General features: G+C 34.0%; 1 protein-coding gene and 1 long non-coding RNA gene across 10 annotated transcripts in view; one reads left to right on the top strand and one right to left on the bottom strand.

The window, feature by feature from the left end:
• Window positions 1–1,471: 1,471 nt before the first annotated feature.
• LOC126925573 (muscarinic acetylcholine receptor DM1) overlaps window positions 1,472–23,566 on the bottom strand; it is a 43,435-nt gene continuing 21,340 nt past the window's right edge. For 7 of the 9 annotated variants that reach the window (XM_050741261.1, XM_050741263.1, XM_050741267.1 and 4 more), the window contains 6 exons: window positions 10,597–10,722; window positions 7,514–9,102; window positions 6,271–6,550; window positions 5,870–5,996; window positions 5,401–5,718; window positions 1,472–4,917 (listed from right to left, as the gene is read on the bottom strand). In XM_050741261.1, coding sequence (XP_050597218.1) covers window positions 4,396–4,917; window positions 5,401–5,718; window positions 5,870–5,996; window positions 6,271–6,550; window positions 7,514–7,982 — 1,716 coding nt within the window. In that variant the 5' untranslated portion in view covers window positions 7,983–9,102; window positions 10,597–10,722 and the 3' untranslated portion in view covers window positions 1,472–4,395. Of the gene's footprint in view, window positions 4,918–5,400; window positions 5,719–5,869; window positions 5,997–6,270; window positions 6,551–7,513; window positions 9,103–10,578; window positions 10,723–11,248; window positions 11,457–23,566 lie in introns of all 9 variants that reach the window. The other 2 variants (XM_050741268.1, XM_050741262.1) reach the window with 2 other exon arrangements.
• On the top strand, window positions 13,635–23,322 carry LOC126925580 (uncharacterized). The gene is made up of 4 exons (XR_007714007.1): window positions 13,635–14,575; window positions 14,695–14,797; window positions 22,536–22,591; window positions 22,661–23,322. It is a non-coding gene; the product is annotated as an uncharacterized LOC126925580 (long non-coding RNA).

The raw sequence follows: 23,566 nt of genomic DNA, 5'->3' as shown, positions 1-23,566 counted from the left end.
ATATATATAAAAGTCAAATATGTATGTACGTATGTATCTTCTTCTGTAAAGGTTTCTATACTCTATTATACTATTTTCACCAAATTTAGCATGTATATTCTTCGATACTCCAGAAAAAATATTGTGGAGACCCCTAACCCCAATCACCCCCTCTTAACCGAAGCTCGAGTAATTTTCTGTGTACTAACTTAATAATTTTCAGTAATTTTAAGGGGGAATATGCGAAGAATCAATTTTTTTTACACAATGGTGTGTGTGTTTTCAGGAAACAAAATTTGGTTTTAAAATTTATTGTGGAAGAATTAGTTACAAAAATGAAAAGTGAGATTTGAACACGGGAGAATTTAAAGAAAAATATGAATATTTAAAAAAATAATTTTTTAAAGATTTAGCTCTCCAGAAAGAGATCCAACCTTTGAACCGCAAGATTCAAAAGATTCACTCCCTCGAAAACCGGGCACGCGCACCTAATAATATGATACATAGTACAATCTGAGTTTTCGAGCGCCTATCGATGAGCAACCCGCCATACGGCAATCGTTTCTATAAAGCTTCTCTAAAATTTTGAAATAATAAATTGTATATAACATGAACTTCTTTACACAATAATTTGTTAATTAATATTGTGAATGAATTAACAAATTACAAGTTATAAACTTCTTTTTAGTAATTTGACAATATTGGTCAGTTTTTTAAATTTTACAAGGTTGATAATTTTATATACAATTTTTAGGTTGTTGGTAAAAATTGTATTGAATTTTGTTGCATTTAGAAGTTTATTGAAATAAAATTTCATAGAGATGAAAGAAGGTCTTATGTAATATTGGTAACTCATCCATAGGCGCCAGAAATTTGCACATATAAATTTTCTTTATCAAACAATAAAATAAAATTGAACATAGATCATTAAGTGAAACGTACTTCATTCATCTTCCTTTTTCTCGATTAAATTCTCTGCTTGATTAACTTGTAGTTTTGAAACATCCTATATTGTTAGTAATATTTCACATTCAAATGAATTATATTTTATTATGTCGTTACAACAGTGTAAAGTAATTAATCGTAAAAAGTAACCACATAGAAATGAATGATGATTATTAAAATTCTATTTTAAATGGATACACACAGAAATGCTAAGTATGATGAATAAATTAACATAACAATATTTTGCAAAAAAGGAATTATTTGCTAAAACAGCGAAAAATTGTATATACATATACATACATATAAATAAATATTAATATAAAATATGTATAAAAAGGTAACGCAATAAAAATCACAGAATATCTCGACAAAGAGCCATTACAAATGAATTATTTTGTACTTATGTTCCTAAGCAGAATTCAATTATAATTCAGGATTACATAAATAATGAACTTTTATAATAACTATATTCAAACATCCAACATTATTATTAGTATTACATCAATAATGTAAATAGTTTATTGTTGAATTGCTGCAATCATATTAATTTAGTTTTGAAAATTTGATTTATTTATTACACATTTAAGAAAACATTGAAAATAATTTTACTGTATCGGACTAGAAATTATAAATTTATTTCACAAGATGTAGATTATTCGAAAAGCCGATCTATCAAGAAAACTTCTGTAAAACGAATAAGATGTTACTCTTTTTTTTATCAAATTTCATGTAGGATGACAAAGTTACAATAGTTCCCGGATAAATGTCCACATTTTCCTTGGTTAAAGTTCTGTATCTTATTTCCACCATTTTCCATCATATCATATCAAATTAAATAATTTCAGAGGAGTGATATACTCATTACTATATGAACATAAATTTTTAATTTTTCCGGACACTTATACTTCATTTATATGTGTACAATATATGAGCTTCTCAGAAGCCAAGTTCAACTCCACTTTGTCTCTACTTGGTTGCTGAATTTATCTTAATTAAAAAGATTACTAAAATTAAAAATTTGGTTTACTAGAAACAGTTAGATTATATTTTCCTTACGCATATTTACTTATTAATCAAAATAATTGAATTAAAACTTCGCTCATATTTTAATGCTGTAGAAACACGAGCCACCTTAGCTGCTATCTTTGTGATGTCACGATTCTGTCTTTTTGATGCACAGTCGTATATATGCTCTTGTATGTACGCGCTGGTATCGGAATTATACATATAGCAAATAGTGAATTAAAAACATGTGTAGCGCTGTTACAGACTTGTGACTTCATACTTAGAATACATTCAATACGTGGTCGAAGACGTCCGGTTTTTTGAATTTTTAAATGCTTACAATTTTATTTTTAATAACATACAAAAAAGAGACGCGTCTAAAATTTCTGCTTTCTGAATTCATTTGCATAATTAGTGAAAAATATGCAAGTATTGAATTCTCTCAATGTCGTTATACAGTTACATCATACAGAAAATTTCTCAATTTTATTGTGCATATTACATATTACAATTAGAGTAGTACTATCAGTAGTATTTCAATTATTTAGGTAACTAGTGATGTCACTATGATTTAATACCATAGAGGAAACTTATCGTACCCATTTATCCGAGAAGTACTGTATGCAACTGACAAAAAATCACGTAATGTTCTTTCGTAGAAAAAAATACATAATAAAAATTTTTGTAGTAAACGTTCGTAATAAAAAAATGATAGCAAATCCTTAAGTCCTTATTTATATATTTAGTACAAGTATACCTTTGAAAGGATACATTTATTAAATTACCGGCCTATACTATTGATATCTTAAAGCTTCGTTTGGCACGTGTGATTAGAATGTTATTTAATACGAAAGTGTTAGAACGTTTTTCTCTTAACACGAAAGAATCGATGCAGCGCTTCTTATATTTTTTTTTATACCACTTTGTTGCCATTATAGTTGTGACACACTCTCTATGTATAATAGCGCTTGTTTTGGTTCTCCATGACTAATTACACTTAAAACACTCATTTACAACTGGACTACTATTTAAAATGTACATCGAGTGCGTTATGTGTTCCTCGAATAAAACGCACGAGAAAATGCTTGTTTATTAACTTTTTTCCCTTAGGATTCGAATAGATTTCGTTTTTTTTTTCTTGTGCGGTATAGCTTTGTGTGTGTGTAGGAGGCTTATGAAATTTTGTCAGTTTCTTAAACGTTACTTTTCATTAAACAAACATTTTCATTTCTATCAAAAATTTCAAAACTAAAGTATTAAACAGTCTTTTAATAAATTTCGAAAAACTATTAATAATAAATAATAATAAATTAATATTTTCAGATTGGGTTCACTGAATGATAATTTTTTCTTGAATCTATCCACCTTTAAATAAAGTATTCTCAGAAACATTGATTCAATTTGTAACGTTTGTTTATAGAAACTGATTTTGTTTCACAAACTATAGAAAAGAACTCGATTCGCGGCAAGTCATCGGTTCTATCGCCGCTGAAATCGAGCCACAAATTTTGGCACTGTCGCGTACGTGCCGGTTATCTAACCCTCTTTTGTTTTTCCTTTGTACGGTTCAGAAATATATTTATAAAGATTATTTTTTATGGCAGTATTCACGTTGCATTGCCTCAAATGCGGAAATCTGAGCTGTCTAACCGCGAACATTTAAAATTCTTCCGATTTCCGACAATCTAAAATAAAAAACATCTTTCCCCCTCTCCCACTAATAAATTATTTCAATCTCTTGCTAATTATTACCATTTTAATGATATATTATGATTGAAAATTACATATCCTCTTTTCTTTTAAATATCAAAATTTCTATGTCAATCATCTTTATCTGAAATGTATGAAACATAATTGTCAATTGAGAAACCAAAGTTAGTGATATTATACATGTAAAATACTGTATACAAAATGTGTCTTATTAAATTTATCAAATCGAGTTGTAAACACCCTGTGTTTCCCCTAATCTAACACCTAAATTATGAAACGAAATCTCCGAGTGGAATGTCTTCAACTTGCTTAAACTGTCTTTCGGTTTGTACAAACGTTATTTTACGAACCAGTTTATCTTCTTCGATAGTTTGCTTATCTCGAGAAACGTTGTCCCTTTACGAACCTTGTTACTTGCCTATAAAAAACAAAATTAAAAAGCGATTTGCTACTCGTATGATTAAAAAGATTGGAAAGAGATTTTTTAACAAAATATAACAGTTGTAACAAATAATATCATTTGTTGACCGTCCTTTCGATTAGCAAAAGTGAAATACGTACTGTATAATAAAAATATTCGGCACGTTTAGTAGCCTACTGACAGTAGGCTACCATAAAATTCGTAAGCAACTCAGTTTCCTTATCATCGGCAAGCACGTTCGGAGGAATGATTAAAAAGGAGAAGAGAGAAAATGATAGAGAAAATAGTACGCCCTCGAGCGTGCAAACGTCGCACGCTGGGCGTTTCTACTGATATCATCCTCTGTCCATCGCGGCTCTGTTCCTATTATGCCACTTGCACTTGAGAATCCTCACATATGTTCGTCGAAATGCCGCGTTGCACAAGGCGTAACACATTGGGTTCACAGTACTGTTGATATAACAAAGGTAATAGAAAAAGTCCCATAGCACCTGTGGTATGTACCAGGAGCAGGCTGTGATGGATTTAATTAGAACGAGAATATTGTACGGTGTCCAGGTGATGATGAACGCCAGCAAGATGGCCGATAATGTTTTCGCGGCCTTTCGATCGGCTTTCTTCTCTTGTATCTTTTTCTTCTTCTTGTTCGCGGGTTTGCTCGCAGCCGGTTTGCCCCCCAACGCTTTCGGAATGTTTTTCGTATTCAGGGGAATCCTTATGTCGGGCATGTGAGACGGTCTCCTAGTGCTCAACGAGGGGCTCACCGTCTCCTCGTGGTACATTTTTATGCTTGCGGCCTCCGTGTATTTCCCTGTACTGTCGATAGCTCTCGGAAGCCGGATTATAATCGTGTATATCTAGATTGAAATATTATCATATAACATATTAGAAAGTTCAGAATAGATAGCACAGAAATAAAAAATAAGGAAACGTAAATATAAAGGAAGAGTGTGTATGTAATTATACAGTTCTGTGTTATAATACTTAAAAGAAAGATGAAGTAAACCTGAAAAATTATTTAGAGCATATATTTCATGTAGTGAAAAAGTATATAATTCTGTAATAGTTAAGTTTTTTAAGTTATTCAGGGTGTTTTACAAAAAGGTTGAGCAAGCATTTGAATAATCGCCAAGGTATTAAATCAAGTAACTTCTATTTAACAAGAAGATAAAAATATTAATAGCATAAAAATGGTTAATAAATTAACGAAACGATTAGTTACATATAACTTTTTCACAAATATTAATAAGATGAAAATAATTAACAAATTATGAATGACTATGGAACGTGCGAGATACTGTTTGCATGCAACATTGTTAGAGATGTTAATCCAAACATACAGAATCGTTAGAGTTGCTTCTCGTCGACAGCTCATCGGTTCTCTTAGATTTTTTGTAATCGTGGTTATCAACTGTACTGATGGGTTTCTCAACGGTTAACGTGGTAGGATGAATCCCACTTAGAGAGGCAGATCGAGAGACCGTACCAGTAAGAGGGGTTTCCGCTGATAACGGCGTTATGGCTTCGTCATAGCCGTGTCCTGTGCGACTGCTCTCAGCGCCTTCTATGTCCTCCTCTTCATCATCATCCTCGCGACCACTGTGCCACCACGCGACACACCACATCTTCAGCCACATCCACGAAAATGGTCTGTGTTTCTGTATAAGTTTACACGAATTTATTATTAAATATGGAGATTATAAGAGAAGAATTTGATAAGTATATTTTATAAAGGAAATGTCATGAAATCTATGATTTTGGTTTTTAGTTAGATAGATAGATTTAGTTAAATAATAGTTAAACGTTTACTGTTTTATATTGAGGATAATGTTTCTCTAGATAAGAGACCGCGATATGTGTCGCATTCATGTCGTCAGCTCCTGTGCTTGATTCGCTTCTAGGCCTTCTACAGTCCTCCATATCCAACGCTTCATCGCTAATTACAGATAAAGAGAAATATAGTATAATATACAAAGAATACATTGTTTAATATCGATTCAAGTTCCATTTTTGACTTTAACTTTTATCAATCAAGGTACGGGATATTTTCTGATTACATTTACAAATTAAGGTATAACCTATAACATGGTGAATTTACATGAAACAGTAAGTCAAAAGAGTTACGTACGAAAAAATGTCATTCTATATTTTCGACTTGCTTTTTCATATAGATTCACCCTTCTTCGTCAAAGAGACATGAAATAATTTACCTAGAATTACTCCTTTTACTAGCATCCTGTTTTCCAGCTTGTAAATAGGGAAGATCTTTCTGTCGTTTCTTGGTCTCCTTCCATATCCGCCAGTAAAGAATAATCATCACAGTGACAGGCATATAGAATGCAGCAATCGCGGTACCAAATGTAATGTAATGATTTGTCTCGATGAATTGAATGTAGCAGGCGTTTATGGGTACCGTTCGTTGGCCTTCGATGTAAGGCCAAGCGTAAATCCACGGTGGCCATAGAAGCAGCGAAATTCCCCATGCACATGCTGGAACACATTAAATATTTTTTATTTTTTCTTATTTTCTTTTAATTTTTTCCATAATATTATTGTTAGATTGTGGATATTTATGCAAATTCATATTTTTATGAACACAATTGAAGAATTTGCAACACTGGGAAGGTAACACCAGCATTTTAGTTGTATTGATTGGAAAACAAATTCGATATTTACATTATTTCTATAAACCTAATAATTTTTTAAATGAAACACTTGTTGGATAAATTCACACTTTCTTCCCATTTTTATTCTTTCGATATACGAAGAATCGTCGACAGGAAAAAAGCTGTCTCGAATATTTTTCTACGAACTACTTTCTTTATAAGTTTCATCAAAATCGACATCCGATATCGGTTCCACGTGTTCTCTTGTAAGAAGCTTTACTGTATATGCATTATTGAATAGACAAAAGTAGGTTGATTTCTTTGTCTCTGTTCACAATGTCAAGGAGTTGTATAAAAAAGACTTCATTTGTCGATAACACTGGTATTGTGAAATGAAAAACAGGGGAAGAGCTTGTCTACCAACCAGCGACATCCAGAAATACTGAAATATCAAATGTAAGCTTAGACTGATGCATATAAGACGCATAACAAGTTTAAGAGTATGCAATACGATATTTCTTCTGTGTCAATGATTAAAAATGACGATTATAGGTACTAAAGTAGCATCAGATATAATATTTATTAAACATTCTTTTATAAAAAGTTATATATCTATTTTTATTATTAATTCATCTAAATATCTGAATTACCAAGTATTCAGATATCTAAATATATGAATACTCAAGTATTCAAATATTTAAATATCTAGGTACCCAAATATCTAAATATCCAAAATCACAGACATTAAAACACCTAGATACGCAAACATCTAAATCTATTTAAAGAAGAATATTGCCAGACCAATCTAATCTTTTTAAAAAAGATAACAGAAACCTAATATGCATACCGATCATAATGGCTGCCTTCGAAGTAGTTCTCTTGGCGCGATACGTAAGAGGCCTCGTAACAGAGAAATATCTGTCGAAGCTGATTATAAGGAGGTTCAAAACCGACGCGTTACTCGCCAAGTAATCCAGCGCCAGCCACGTGTCGCAAATATGCGGTCCCAACGGCCAGTAGCCGAGCACGGTGTAAAGCGTGAAGAGAGGCATGGAAATTAGACCGATCGCGAAATCAGCTACCGCTAGGCTGAACAAGAAGTAGTTTGAGATCGTCTGCAGTTGTTTGTCGATCTTGAACGATATCATCACCATTATGTTACCGACGACAGTGGTCAGACTGAGGAATACGGCGATTATCACGATCAGTACGCGTTCCCATATCCTGTACGAGTGCAGTTCACCGCCGCAATCGAGACCATTACTCACGTTGTAGCTCTCGTTCCCAAAAATTTCTACCTCTGAAGTCACATTCATGTCTGAAGAGTTTCGCTATTGCCGAAAAATACTTTTTGTGCGTTCTGGTAATTCTCGAGAATCCTTTATGTTATTTTTTAATTATTTTCTTAAATAAATCTCCTCTTCTTCTTAATCCCTTTGTCTATTCTCCTCTCTTCGTTTAAGTATGTTTCTTTTCTACGTTATATTCCTACTTTTTAAGTACAAATTTGCCCCCTTTTTTATTTCTTGCCGATTTTTTTCGGCTTACATTTATTGTTCTTATTATATGAAATTGTGTGTTCTTTGTGATTTTTGTAACTTTCTTCTTCCTTAAAATTACTTACCTCTCTCTCTCTCTCTCTCTCTCTCTCTCTCTCTCTCTCTCTCTCTCTCCCTCTCTCTCTCTCTCTCCCTCTCTCTCTAATAACGTATCTTGTCTTTTTCTTCTTTTGCGCTTTTTTTTTATCTTAATTTTTAATTTAAATCCTTTGTTCTCCTACTTAAAGCAATTTATTTTACATATAAAATTTCCTTATTTTTTTTTTTTTACCAGCTAGTTTTATCAGTTTAGAATTCTTTTGAGGCTGTCCCTCCCTGTCAGGCTCGTTCTCGAGCTTTTAACTCATCCTCCTCCTCTTTTTGTGCTCGTGTTTTAAACGTATTTCGGTTCTCGTAGAAGCAATACCCTTCAGGCTTCGTTTTCTCATTTGCTCTTCGAGTTGGCTTCTTTTCCAGCGAAAAAGTACTTCCTTTTCTATTTTCCTTCTCCCTCCTCCTTTTGTCCTGCTTCCTCCCTCTCCCTCCCCCTTTCTTCCTCCCGTTCTCCTTCTCTCTCTCTCTCTCTCTTGCGCGTGCTCTATCGTTTCTATCCCTGCGTATGTCTGGAAATATTTTTGTTCTCTGCTCGTTATACGGCTCACATGTCACGTGTCCCGGTCGGAACATCTCTCTTCGAAGTCCGTACTCTTTACAGGCTCTTCCCCGCCCTCTTCGCATGCAACCAGCGAACACAACTGGCGCACACACGCACGCACGTACGCACGCGCGCTGATGAGACAATTCCTTTAACTTCTGGACGATTTATTCCAGGATTTAGGGGACCGAGGGATGCGTCAACTGCATACCCTCTTCAGCGGTCTCGTTGATGGCGCGTCACCTGCGAACAGACAGATTACCATCATTTTCTTTCCTTCTTAGCGAATCACGGGTTTATTGTAACACATTGCTGCATACTACCTCACTGATATTTCTATTGCCGATGGCCTTTAACAGGCACAATATTTAATTATTGTGACACATTTCGAGTATTATTTCGAATCGAGAGAATAAACCGGCTCGTCCACCTGATATAACCACCACTTGACTTCTTTCTGTGGGGAACATCGAATAAATATTGCGTAACAGAGACAGAGTCAACAAAGACGCAGGATATCAGACCCGTCACAACATGTGCCACAATCAATCCGGAAGCGATAACAAGTGCAAGGACTCTGCAATCCAACGATTCGAATGTTGCATCGATCAAACGCAGAATCAGAACCAGTTAGACTCGCATTAATTTCGTCTAGTCATCTTTTCGTTAGCCTGCTTCGTACAGTACGTAGGCTCGTAAGTATTGGAACACTTGTAGCGATCAAGTGGAAATTGGCTCTCAAGCTTCGTGACTCGTGACTGTGTTTAAGCGCTTATCGTCTAAGGTTGCGTGACTGAAGAAGAGTATCATGGGGTAAGAGGAACGCTTCTTGACTCGATACACGAGAAAAGAAGCGCCGTGGTTGGTCAGGAGGTTGGGAAAGAACAAAAGACTCAACGACCAGGTAAAAATCCCGGTTACATCGGCAAATACGAGATGTTTCGTATTTTCGAGAATATTCAAAATATGGCAGGAGCCTCGTAAGAAGAGCAAACTGTACGTTGACAGGCGGCGGAAATTTACATTTTTGAAGATTCATTATGAAAACATTCTATAGATGTCCTATTTGTAATAATGAACCGCTTCTTTCATGATTTTCAGCCGTGTGTCGCATCGCTATACCGTATATTTCCACTCCGCTCGATATATTTTCATATTCCAAAGGGTCCTCGACTCGCATGACGTCAATTTAATATCGGACATGGACCGGATTTTCTCGTGATTTTCTCTAATTTTTGACAAGCACGATATACGAGCGTATAAACGAATGAGAAAATGTAAATATAATATCGTTTATCCATCGTTAGTTTGAAATTACATTAAAATCAATATTATTCGTGTTTTCGTATTTTACTTTCTAACAAATTAATATCGTCGAGTTTTATAATTTCGTTGTTACAAGTAGATCGTGGATTTTTATGCGTGTGTAAGAAACTTGAAGGAAAATTAGAAAAATATATTATATAAAGGTATAAAAATATGTACAAAATATCCAAAATGGAATACTTGTTTTATTGTATCTAATAAATAAAACAAATGGCTATTTTGATTCCATTGTTCGTTACGTTCATAAAGATATAAAATTGCATAAAAATTCCGTCTAATTAGATATAATATTTCATATTATTATTTAATAGTATTTAATATTATAAAGGAAATTGAAATTGCGTTATAAAATACATGGAAAATGAAACGAACGAATTAACTGATATTTATTACCGGCCAAGTGATCCATACCAGTATCCAGGCTGCCGTAGCCACCTTCGATGTCAATATGCCCTGGGATGTGCAAGCAAGCATAGTCAGACACGCCGCAATGTGCAGCCAAACGGAGGGAAATCATTTTGAATACTTATGACGACCCTGTAAAAATGGGCAAATTTACAATTTGAAAGGCAATAGTTTCTAGACAGAGAAACCGAGCCTCTCAAGACCGGAACCTGAAATATTTCTGAAACTATTAAGAAACTATCGAGGACGTAACGTTCTGCGGTGAATTTGTCGTCTCGTGAACGTTACAATTTTGCCATTTTTCAGCGCTCGAATATTTTACTTTATTCCCTGCTACTAATTTACAAGCGACAGAAAGAATAATCTTTTTACAACAGTCTCTTTTTTCGTAAATTTAAATGTTTCTAATACTATCTAGTTCTTCCATATAAGCAGCAGCACAGTTTAGCGTTGCAAAAGATTCTAAATCCTTGTAATTGTTCGACTTAAGGTCCATAGAGCATTTTTCAGTTTCTTGTTATTTTCTGCTCGATACCAATCGACGTATCGTAATCATATTTGTCGTATCAAGGACTAAATGTCCCCGTGGACACTAGCGGACATCTGAACTAATGGATCTTTTAATTACTATTGACCAGCTCATAAACGCGTAGTATACCTGACTTAAACGAACAGACGACCATAGAGGACGAGGACGACACCAATTTTCTGAATAGAACGGTTCATTTTCCTATTTATCGTTAATCATACTTCGATGAAGATGCACTTTGTTCTGCTACTAATTTATGAAATGAAACGTTCCTTCCTCTACTATGATAATTTCTTCTTAACAAACAATTCATCTTTCTATATTTATTCGTTACGTCCTGCAAGAATAAAAATCATTGTTAAGCAAATTCGCCTTCTTATGTTGCTAATAATCAACGAAATGTGGACATGAAATGATAGAAATAATAATAAAAAAAAAAAAGAATTCGCTCTTTACCATTATCGCAAATATACTATGGATTATGTGCAGAGCATTGAATCAAATCAATAATCTATGGTGAAACGTTGTATGTACCTGTTATATTGATTATTGATTCATTATAACAATGTAATTATCGGTATTTAGATGCACGCAGTCATGTTGGTAAGTATAGCGATGTGAGCATAAATTGAAAATCCTAATTAAACATGATATTTGTCGTTACTTACTGATATATACGTAGGAGATAATTAATGAAGTGTACATTCTATTTTACGTTACGTTATTATCGCGAAACACGCTACGAAGCTACGAGGCAACAATTATATTATTCAAACGATTCGAGGATGATTTTGAAATTCTCATAAATTTTTGTAAATTACTGTTGCAAATAATCATTCGTCATTCACATTCAGCCACCAATCATCAATTTCGTGAACGAATGGCGACTGGACAAAATTTAATTATTATAGAAATAATTCTATTATAAAATATATTAAATTTGGTTGGGCGAAATTTGAAACACCCTATATATATACCATACATTTCACATTACCATATTACACACGTCTTATTTCCATACCGTAGCATATTTTAAATTGCATAAACACCCACAGTTTAATGAATATATTTACGAGAGTAATTCGAAACTGGCCATGTCCACTCCCTAAACCTAAATTGACTTTAGTTTTTGAATATTAAAAGCAAAAATTTCTACATATCGTTACTAAACTAGCTCCAGCTTAACACTAAATTTACCAAGCTCGGTCAAATGACCGGTTTGAAAATTTCATTTGAAATTGTACACTCATTGTTATTTTCTTTACTCACCCAACTTCATCTAAATTCTTATATTAACAAAAATTGAGAAATTGATTGATCAGATAATAGAAGAATTTACTTCAGTTTAGACGAACAAAAGAGATAACGTTGAATGTGTAACTTGAAACTAAATTCTGGTTATTCGATCGGGCCTGGTACAGTTACTGTTAACCATGCCCAACGCAGTTTGATTTTCGCTATTTTAATGGGCAACTGGTGAAATTTTGTGTGGCCAGAGCCATCGATGAATAAATCCCAATTATCATCGTTTGTAATAATTCCTGAAAAAACGACGGACGGAAGTTTTCAGGCTAATTGTTGGTATCCCTGCAGCATAAGTTTTGACATAGGGTAGACGTGGCAACGTTGGCTTCAAATGGAAGCAGACGTTAGATGCGGATGTTTTTCATATTAATACCGATTTTCGAAAGGCTAAAATCAGTTAGACTGGTCTGTGATACAGTGAAATCGGGAATGGCAGTAAAACAGGCTGGTCCTTTAGCGTGATGACAACTAGAAGTGACATGAACTGCTACATACGATCACGAGTGATTCGATCACGTTCGTTCGCAATCAGGCTTATTCTTCATAATAATTTGTGATTCTTCGCGATTGCTTCTGATTGACGGAGAGCGTAACTGCTTCTTTCCACGCATCACATAAGCTGTATATTTTCTATCAACCATATCAAATGAATATTAAGATTTTAAAAGCGCCAGGAAAAATTAATATTTTATTTTTTAAAATTCCGATATCAGAGACGAGGCAAAGAAAATTGAATTATTTTTCGTTTTTAATATCGAATAAAGTACGATTTACGTTATATGCAAAAAACGTAGCGTGATCTTGAAGTTACATCATACGCAGATATTTTTATACAAGTTACATCGAAGTATTTCGTAAGGAATAATTCGATCAAGATCAAGAATTACGATCATGATGATCAAGTTCCATGATCGAATGATCATGATTCTGTGATCACCATGATAGATCACTGTTAGTGATTTTGCATGCCACCTTTAACATTAGCTTTACCAGGTCCGGTTTCAAAATTTTATTTAAAATCGTACATTCATTGTTATTTATTTTCTTGTTCGTCTAATTTTATGTAAATTTATATATTATCTAATTAATCAATTTCACAATTTTTGTTAATATATGATTTTACATGAAATTAGACGAACAAAGGAAATAACGATGAATGAACAATTTTAAATTAAATTTTGAAACTAGGCCTCGTAAGGTTAGTGTTAATAACATCTTTTGCTGCTATAATTTATAGCGTAGCTGTGTAGCGTTGGTCAAATCTGAAAGAATTTCTGAAACAAATGGACGGTCCCAAAAAAGATTTGGTACTTTCATTTTACATTACTCACGGACAAGATCGTCGTAGGTCGCGTGGATTAGTATATGTATATTTGTCATTTGCATAGCATATCTTATCTATGTTAACCAGTTAGTTGTTTCTGACGAGTATATTTGTCATGAAGAAATGGCAATATTTTGTGTTACGACAAGCTCTGTCGGTAATAAAATTAAAAAATGAAACAGACATTTCGTTACAACTTAATTCTATATTATAACAGCAACGCATACTCTGTGTTTCACGAGTTTACTCATCATTGCTTAATTTTTGCGATACGTTTGCGATACTTTTCAAAGTTTTCAAAGAGATTGCAATAGCCAACTGGTTAAAAAGATGACGCCACTTGCGATTAATGCGACGCGACACTACGACAGATCAGTGTTATCAATCCATCACGTATTTAAGTAACTTTCGTAATGACCAAAATTAGCATCCATGTTGGCTAAATAAATTTACAGTCCTGTGAAAAAAAAGATTTCAACGAATACCTCGATATTTTTCCAAACTGGACACGACGAGTTTTCATACTATATGTTGCATATCTACGTGTCATTTAACAGCAAGAAGCAGAGCTCGATCGAGAGTAAACCGGGAAGCACCGTAGACTTGTTTGTCGAGGAAGACTCATATCTCCATCGTATAACATAACGTGTTTACACTGCAGATGAATTCGTCAGGAAACGCTTTGGACTGTTACGGCGAAATACGTTGTGATTTGTTGCTACGAATCTTCGTTACGCGAATACACCGTAGCAGCTCGATGAGAAATGAATTATGATTTCAGTATACGACATCGACACTGATAAACATCTACCTACGTGTTGGCTTAGGTAAACAAGTTTCATTTTTCGTATATGTAAATTTCCGTCACACGACCATAGAAAATGGAGCGAATCTTCCATGACATATAATTCTCTTTTCCTTCACTGATTTATAATTGCTACTGCAGATAGCGACAGTGGAATTGATATTGAGAATAACAGAAAGAGAGAGAGAAAGGGAGAGTGTTCCAGGTTTAATAGCTGAACTTTGCCAGTGTACGATATGAGCAGGTAGTCAAGCCAAAATATATTATATAAACATAGGTCTTTTAAAGCTTTATTAAAAACTTTAAACAAATATTGTATATTAATAATTTACTTGTACTTTAGGTCCATAACCTGTTACAAGAATGTTGTTGTATTCTTATTTCTAACTTCTTACACTATATTTATATTCTTACATTGAGCTCTTTAGTTAGTATATTGTATTGTTATTGTGTTTATATTATATTTTATTCTGTAATGTTATATTATTTAACTCATTTTTAATTAGTATGTATAGCGGATATATATGACCACACATATATCATATATATGTATGTACATATTATGTAGTGTAAGAAGTAAGAATAAAAGTACGAATAATTTATCACATGCATATTTTTGATAATTTCCTATCGCGTGCTACACGCGACAATGTAACGCTAAATGAAGTGTACTCGTAATTAATTATTTCCTATGTCTAACCGTAAACAATGCCAACAAATATCAAGTTTAATTAGCGTTTTCAATTTATGCCCATGCCGCTACACTTATCGGTGTGTTTACGCGTACCTAGACGCTCGTAATGACAGTGTTATCATGAATCGATAATTAATATAACTGGAGCGCACAACGTTCCATCATGGATTATCAATTTGGCTCAGTCTTTTGCGCGTAACGGATACCATATTTCCGATTAATAAAGGAAGAAATTACTACAAATTTCGAGTTATCTTAAAACTTCAAATCGACTATTTTATATAACCTTTCAGTGTCGTATATCTATATGTGTATATAAGTACAATACATATATAGCAGTCGTGTTTCTTTTTTAAGGAAATTTCAAAATGTCTTACATAATCACACGATATATAGGATTTACCTAAGAGTTTTGAGCTAAAATATATTTCCTACTGCCTATTAATTACGTCGAAAAATTGTTTTGCGTAAAAGTCGAATGGTTTCAACGGAACCATATTTTGATGTTATTAGTTTCCCTATCATCCTTTTTCTTTAATCGAATCATATATTGTTTAATATGTTGATCGATGTAGCTCGAGATCCTCTATAAAAAAAGTTATTAACCTTCTTACGTCGAAAAACTATTAGTTCAGTAGATACTTTAACATTTATTTTGTAAAAGTTGTCGTATGAAAGACAAGGAGAACAGACAGAAAAATAGTGCCTTACGTCTTTCCTCGTATAATTAACCAGTTAGTTGTTGTTGACAAGTATACTTGTTAGGAAGAAATGGCAATATTTTATGTTATGACGAGTCTCATAATAAGACAGTCATCTCATGATAACTTAATATTATATTACAACAGCCATATATACTCTGTGTTTGACGAGTATACATGTCATCGCTTACTTTTTACGTCACATTTTAAGTACAAAGGAATCGCAAAAAATAACTGGTTAATAGTATCAACGATATTTTAGCCTAAATGATTCTTAGGTGACTCACCCTGTATACACGAAAGTTTTCCATTGCTTGTGTTTGAATACTTTCGCAAGCATGTATATCTATGTTAATAATTCCACTATAATATCAGACTCTCTTCATTCGATTAACGATATTATCTGAACAGTCTGAAACTGAAGCTTAACTGTGTTCCAGTGATGAACGGTGAATATCTACAATATTTGTACCTGTATAACACGGTTTATTATTAAGTGGCATGGTTGCACGTCGATAGCTTTGCATTAGTTCTCCTTATTCAGGCTATAAATAATTTTCCGATATTGTTTCATCCTCGCACGCGTAAGCGCCCATAAGCCACGCCGAGCGATAGTTATTCTCTTCGTACACATTAAAAATATCATCTTGAGAAAGGATCATGCTCGTGGCTAATGGAAAACTGCCGACATAATAATATCTATCCTGTGGCCTCGTTGCAACACCCTTTCAATGCGAATGAATATTAAAGTCTGACATGTTGATATCAACAATAATATTTAATCGATCTATTTTTAAATGAAGGATTTACTAATAAGAACAGGAGTATCTATTATTCTAAAAAAATAATAATAATAACGATAAGGAAAATAATATAATCGTAATACGTTGACTTATGTTAAGTCACTAAACACGAAATATCTTTTATTATGCTTCTTTAACATTAGCCTTACCTTACCAGACTCGGTCAAATGACCGGTTTCAAAATTTCATTTAAAATTGTACGTTCATTGTTATTTCTGTTGTTCATCTAACTTTATGTAAATTCTTATATTAACAAAAATTGAGAAGTTGATTAATCAGATAATTTGACCGGATCTGGTAAGATGTGTTAAAGTGTGAATTTGGCGCACCAATGCCTGGTAAACAACGATATAATAAAATTTAACTGGTCGCCAAATTCGAACTTTAAGAGAACGATGTCTTATATACATCCACCAAATAATTGCTATATCGATAAAAATGGTCGAAAAATTCCCTATGAATATGCTGATGGCAAAGATGTATTAATACCAGCGATACGATATTTTGGTTAATAGATTTACTTTAAAAAAAAGCAGAAGCATATTTGTTTTAATAAAAGAAAATTTATATTTTATACGTTACGACCTAATGAATTTAATAATTGGAAATTCAATAGACTAACAAATGTCTAAAACACACTATTCAACGGTCGACGTAACATGATTTATATAGGTCTAGTGATTTTATGACTTTATTCGTCAACTCATCACTCACCAGCGGTCAAACCTTCGCTTCCCATTGCTGGTCAGCCCACTCTGCATTCCACTTTAACCGAAATACAAATTCGACAGCTCTACCAATCACGGGAAACAAACAAGACACACCTTCGACCACACCCGACGCAAAATATAAAGCATCGTATCAAACAGCTTTTTCGATCAAACTCAAAGTCGATTTAACTCGATCAACTTTTCAAACAAGCTACAGGTACACTATGAATGTTTGTGTATTTATGGAATATCAATTCAACCCTTTCAACGCCCAAGACGTTAAATCTGAATTATTTAAAAAGTACAAAATTTATATATTTATATATCTTTGTGCCAACACTCGACGACGGAATTTTCCGACGGCTTCGCGACACAAAACATAATATCATCAAAGCGTAAGGCCAATATGCCTAATGCACTATCGATATTCCTATGGTCCTCCCGCCGAAGATTCGGAAGGATGCGTACGCGGCAACGGTCGCGGACGTCCAACGAACGCGTGAAGAGTGGGGATATCGAGAGGTAACAAAAGAAAAGAATCTGTCCAAAGATTCATTCGATTTTGAGCAGCGAAGTGCGAAAGGTCAAGTGAACAGCGAAGCAAACATAGTCGAGAAGTGAGTATTGTTGATTGTTGGTTGTTGACTGTTGATTGTTAGATAAATTATATTGTTGTACATCGAGAGTATTTCTTGGGCACCTTACATCAAACACGATCTCATCTTTTTATATACGTGTTTTATTCACTTTTTAATTCGCATTCATTAACTCTCTTTCATTCTCACACCATTTTTTTCCTACATATAAAACGTATGTGGTGTATTTATATGATATTATACAAATATTACATTTACATAATATTACATAATATTATTTATTTTTCTATTTCGAGATCAAAGTTCAATACCAATGTTATACTGATTTACAGGCTGTTTGCTGTTTCGTCGAAGGAGTTTTAGCAAGAACAGGTTAGTCGTTAGTCAGGGGCAGAGTTCGACTAATTTTTAACACAAGCGTCGCGCCAATGCGACATTGGGTTAAAGTTAAAAGGTTGAAGATAAGCGAAACGCTTTAATAGTTGTTCCTAATAGATTCAACGGGGGCGTTCCTCTATCTTGAAATTCCCTTCGAAGTACTTTTATCTGTTTCAATTAATTCACCAGGTTTCACGTTCAATTAACAAAAGCGTTTAATTAAAATGTTAACTACAGAACTTCAAAGTGTAAACACTTTGAAGCGAGAATTGACATCGCAAAAGAGGAGAAAACGGAGGATTTTAATATGTGAAGTCTGAATGTTCCACCTTGGTGTCGCAGTTGCGCTAGTTCCGACAGATGGATATCCGTTCCGACCTGGCTAAAGTGAATAAGCAATCTCTGAATGCAAGTGCTGAATACCAGTTTCGTAGGTCCTCTTTAGCGGACCAACTACAAAAGGCCGAAGCAAACACGACGAAACTGTTATTAATGTTTCTCTGTATCGTGAAAACGTTCGTGAAAGTGTTTCTTTACTTTTAAGAAATTATTAAAATAGTGACGTTGTTGTTTCAAAGTAACTGGCGGGAAATTTAAAAGTGCGCGAAAGAAAAGAACCGAGAGTACTTTTAAAATCGTGTCTTTTTTAAACGTTTTCCTTTGACAGGCACGCGTATCGATTAATGTAATTCAATAACGACTAATAACGATATAACATAAAAGATTGTCCTATAAACTGTTTCTTAATGTAGAATATCTTTATTACTTCGAGTATAAAAATATTGTAAATTTGAGGTATTGTCAATTTGAGTAAAATTGAAAATATTAAAAATATCGCTGTTCCGAATAAAATATTTTGTTTATAAATAAAAATTTGTAGATTTAAAAAGAACAAAACAGCGTAAAAGAAACGAAATAGAATATTATTAAATAGTAGATGAAGTTATTTAAGGAGTTAATGTAATTTATCTAATAACCTAATATAACCATTCACTATGCTGATAGAACTATTGGATAGCTCTATCTAACCTAGCTAATAAACTTATGGCAGCTCTATATGAGTACTTAACGAAGTTATCTGAACGGCTAATTAAACTACTTAAGAAATTAATGCAGTTACCTGATGAACTGATAAGCTTACGCAGAAGAAATCTGAAATTTATGATCGATGACTTTGTTACTTGTCAATTTACTAATATCGCGATTTGCTAAATTTTGGAACTAAATTCTACGAATCGGAAGCCATTTAATCGTTTAAAGTAAAATTATAAAATTGTAAAAGAGGACTGATATAATTTGCAATTCCTCGCTTATCAATTCTTTAATATCATTAATTGGTAATTTATCGGTCAAGAGGTCTCCGATGGTAACACAGCGTGATTTAAAACTCTAGCATGGTGCCCCATATTTTTATATACTATTTTATTTATTCACCTGCACGGCATACGGTCTATTTACAGCAATTATTGGCTTCTAGTTTCTAGATTAAATTGAGAAACTGCAATCGATTACTCTGCTTTATTTCTCACTACTAAGCGAACAAACTTCTATTTATTCTACCGATACGACAAGAAAACTGTGGATAGTACGCGTGAACATAGGAAATATCCAAAACGTAGTATTTGTTACGTTCACAATTCAATAGGTAAAAGAAATTTCTACCCAGCATTCACTTTTTACGTCATACCCATAAAAATATGAATTCGGCATAAACATCGCACTCTGTGCAAACGATGTCTGATTTTCTGGTTTGTTTTACAAGTGACTGCGAGCGAGTTAGATGCAGTGATCCGACGAGGAATCGCGACAATCCCAACCGATTTACCAGCGAATAATACGGTTGAACACGAGTCAACTATCGCATAGAGACAATCTCAAGGGTACACTGCCCGAGGAAATAGAGACTATTGACCTGTGATGAAGCATTGGTACCTCTGGATCGATTACACTCTATACAGCCTCTTCGATCATCTTAACAGCTAACTAGTGGAAATACACACACTGGCTGACGAGAGTATTCGAAATTTCGCTGGCTCTGTAACGAGACGTAGCTATCGTGTTTAAAAATTTGAGATCAGTCCTGAAAATGTACATGCTCGAGTATACATAGAAGTTACAAGATATTTATTGCAAACGTGCACTTAATAGAAAATTAGTATACACGGCGCGAATAGTAGCCTTAAAAGTACAATTAATGTTAAAGATACTGCCATTACACGATCGTGGCTCATTAATATAACGAATAAACGACTGTTCGTGTACTTTGCTGATTCTCGCGAACATATCTCTATGCTTCTTATAAATATCTTGTAACTTCCGTACAGAATGGACCATTTAAATAGGATCACCTAAATATCTCCATTATTTGTATTATCGTATACAAAATTTTCTCAGGAGAAACATGTACTGTTTGAAGCAGTACACGTAATATTGGAAATTGGTTTCCTTAGTGATCGTTCCTTTTTACGAGATTCGAAGATCACTGATATCTTTTTGTCGATAAGCCTATATTTGTGTTTGGATATTTTCCTAGAGCATGGAAAAATAAATTCAACGACCTATAGAACTATGGTCCTTCCGATCCTATGCTTTTCAGATATTTGCGTCTGAATGTATTAAAATTTTACGTGATATCTCAGGTTACGCAGCACACTGACTCTTCACGTTTATGTCCAAACATAAACATCGGCTCCTATTACAACCGATAAGGCACTGGATGATCGCAACTGCGGAAATATTTTCGAAACCAATGTTTACGTTTGAATGCGTATACACGAATTAGTATGCTGGGTGTGAATTGAAATGCCGTGTAAATTTTTAGCAAATTCGAAATTCAGAAGCAAATATCTCAAAATTAAATAATTCGAATGATACGGTTCTATATATGGTTGAATTTGTTTTTTCTCTCTCTACAGGAATATTCAAAAATAAATACACTGCTATCGACGAAAAATATCAGTAACCCTGAAATTTCATAACGAAGCAATCACTAGAAAGGAAAATCTACTTTGAGTACTACGTTACTCTCCTTGAAACAGTGCAATTTTCTCCTGGGTAGTTTTCTTACACGACAATAAGTAGTGCAGCTACTTAGGTGATTTCATTTAGTTGGTCCACCCTATATACATTTTCAAGTTCGTTTCAAATTCGACCAACATATAATCCTGTCTCATTACAGTACTAATGAAGTTTCTAAACGTTTTACATAATGCGTACAATATTATTCAGCTTCTAATTAATTCACGACTATAGCGGAACTGTAAATGGAATAACAAAAAGAGGATTCTCATTGAAAATCAGTTGACGATTTCTAAATATAGTCTCAGGTTGGTATAGTCGCTTATCTTCAAATTGCACTTGTAACTACTTAGAGTTACAATTTAATGGGGTGAATTCTACAACGTTTCTCTGTACGGCCAGGAGTTGGATTGTTCAGGACAGTTACGCGCCTCATTCGGCTCGGTGCCAACAGGCGTGTAAAGAGTTTCCATAGAACGACGACGTTCGGCAGCAAATTCACGGAGATCGACCTACGACCAGGACGTTCGACACCTTCTTTTTTCACGGCCACTTGAAACAGAGTACGTTCTTTCAATTGGCTCCGCCCAGGAGCTTATTCTCTGTGCGATATTCAAATATCAAACTGCTGTTTTATAGTTCATTTCAACGTTTTAACCACAGGTCACTTGCCACCGAAAGGAGCTTCCATTTTTATCTCTTTAGTACGGTTCGGTGGAAGATTTTAGGAACATTGGCGTTTGAATACATTCAGTTTGCAGTTTCCGGCGTACAAAATCTTTTCAATTCTCAAGGGTCTTGAGACTTTCAGTATCCCAACCCTAATTTTTAGAACTCTCGCAAAGTTCAATTAATCGATCGTATCGCGAATGTAAATCAACTTGCTCTATCATTTTCTACAAAATAGTTAACGGCGTGATTAATGAATCACGTCCATAGGGATTGTTCACTGTTGAGAAATTTCCTAACACTTGGAAACCCAACACACTTTGCCGCGCGCAAGTTACAACGTTATTACTCGGCAAAGTAAAAGCTTATTCTTTTTTTACACTTATTTTCATCTTTTTATAATTTTGTTATAGAGAAGCTGGATCGAAGGGCGTAAGGCCATAGGAAACTACGTATCGATATATTCATGGTGATCATGCATCGACAGTTATTTATAAATAGTTTCATTATTAATAAATAACTTCTTCCTTCTTTTCAGTTATTCTTTCGGTGTACGAGTTAGAACAGTACAGGTTTCCCAATCTTTTTTCAATCATGCTCTACCTCAGCGTCTCGAAGATCCTGCTGTATCCTTAAGAAGTGGAATCTAGGTAAAAAATGATCGTATCCAGTACTTTATATATAAATACATAAGTACTGTACATAGTACGTTACTCTGCTGTACTTTTGTAACTTAAAACGACCAGTACCATAGAAAGTAGTATATGTATTACTTTATCATACTTGTAGTACTGTAGTACAACGAGTACTATACTCCAACTTCAACGAACAATAAACTTTAAGCTTAAGCTAACTCTCGAGAGTTTCAAAGAGTAACAAATTCAATTCTTTGCTGCTGCCAATCTTGTATCGACAGGAATGGTAAACATTTTGAAACGATGTTACAGATGAGGGCGTAGAAACGTTATGATACTGATAGTTTTGGCTATTTACTGTTACATGTAAATATCAATCTTTAACAATCTTTCCAATGACGTATGTTTATATGACGTTCTTTTCCTTATCTTGACCTGTGTAATTTATATACTGACAACGTTTGCCGGGGAAGAAATGGGATACCCTATATAAAGTACTATATTATTTTGTACTGTACTTTTAATAAAATAGTACAACAACTACTATACATGTATGTTTTTTACATACATCACATTCTATGCATTTTTGCATTTTCAAATTTTCCATCAACGATTATGATAATTAAGTAGCTTAAGAGACTTTCGAGTGACGTTTCTTTGGGAAATTGTTACTGTCATCGACATCTAAATACTACAAGGATTACCGTGCACAGGTTAACCGTATTATGCTCAAGCATAGCGATAATAATCTCCTTCTGTTTGGCAAGTATAATCCAGCCAGAGTTACGGGATACGGAAATTTATCTGGT

The sequence above is a fragment of the Bombus affinis genome, chromosome 16 (genome assembly GCF_024516045.1).
Source record: "Bombus affinis isolate iyBomAffi1 chromosome 16, iyBomAffi1.2, whole genome shotgun sequence".
Classification (NCBI taxonomy): Eukaryota; Metazoa; Arthropoda; class Insecta; order Hymenoptera; family Apidae; genus Bombus; species Bombus affinis.
The sequence above is the reverse complement of the archived record's forward strand: the minus strand, read 5'-3'. Positions and strand labels throughout refer to the sequence as shown.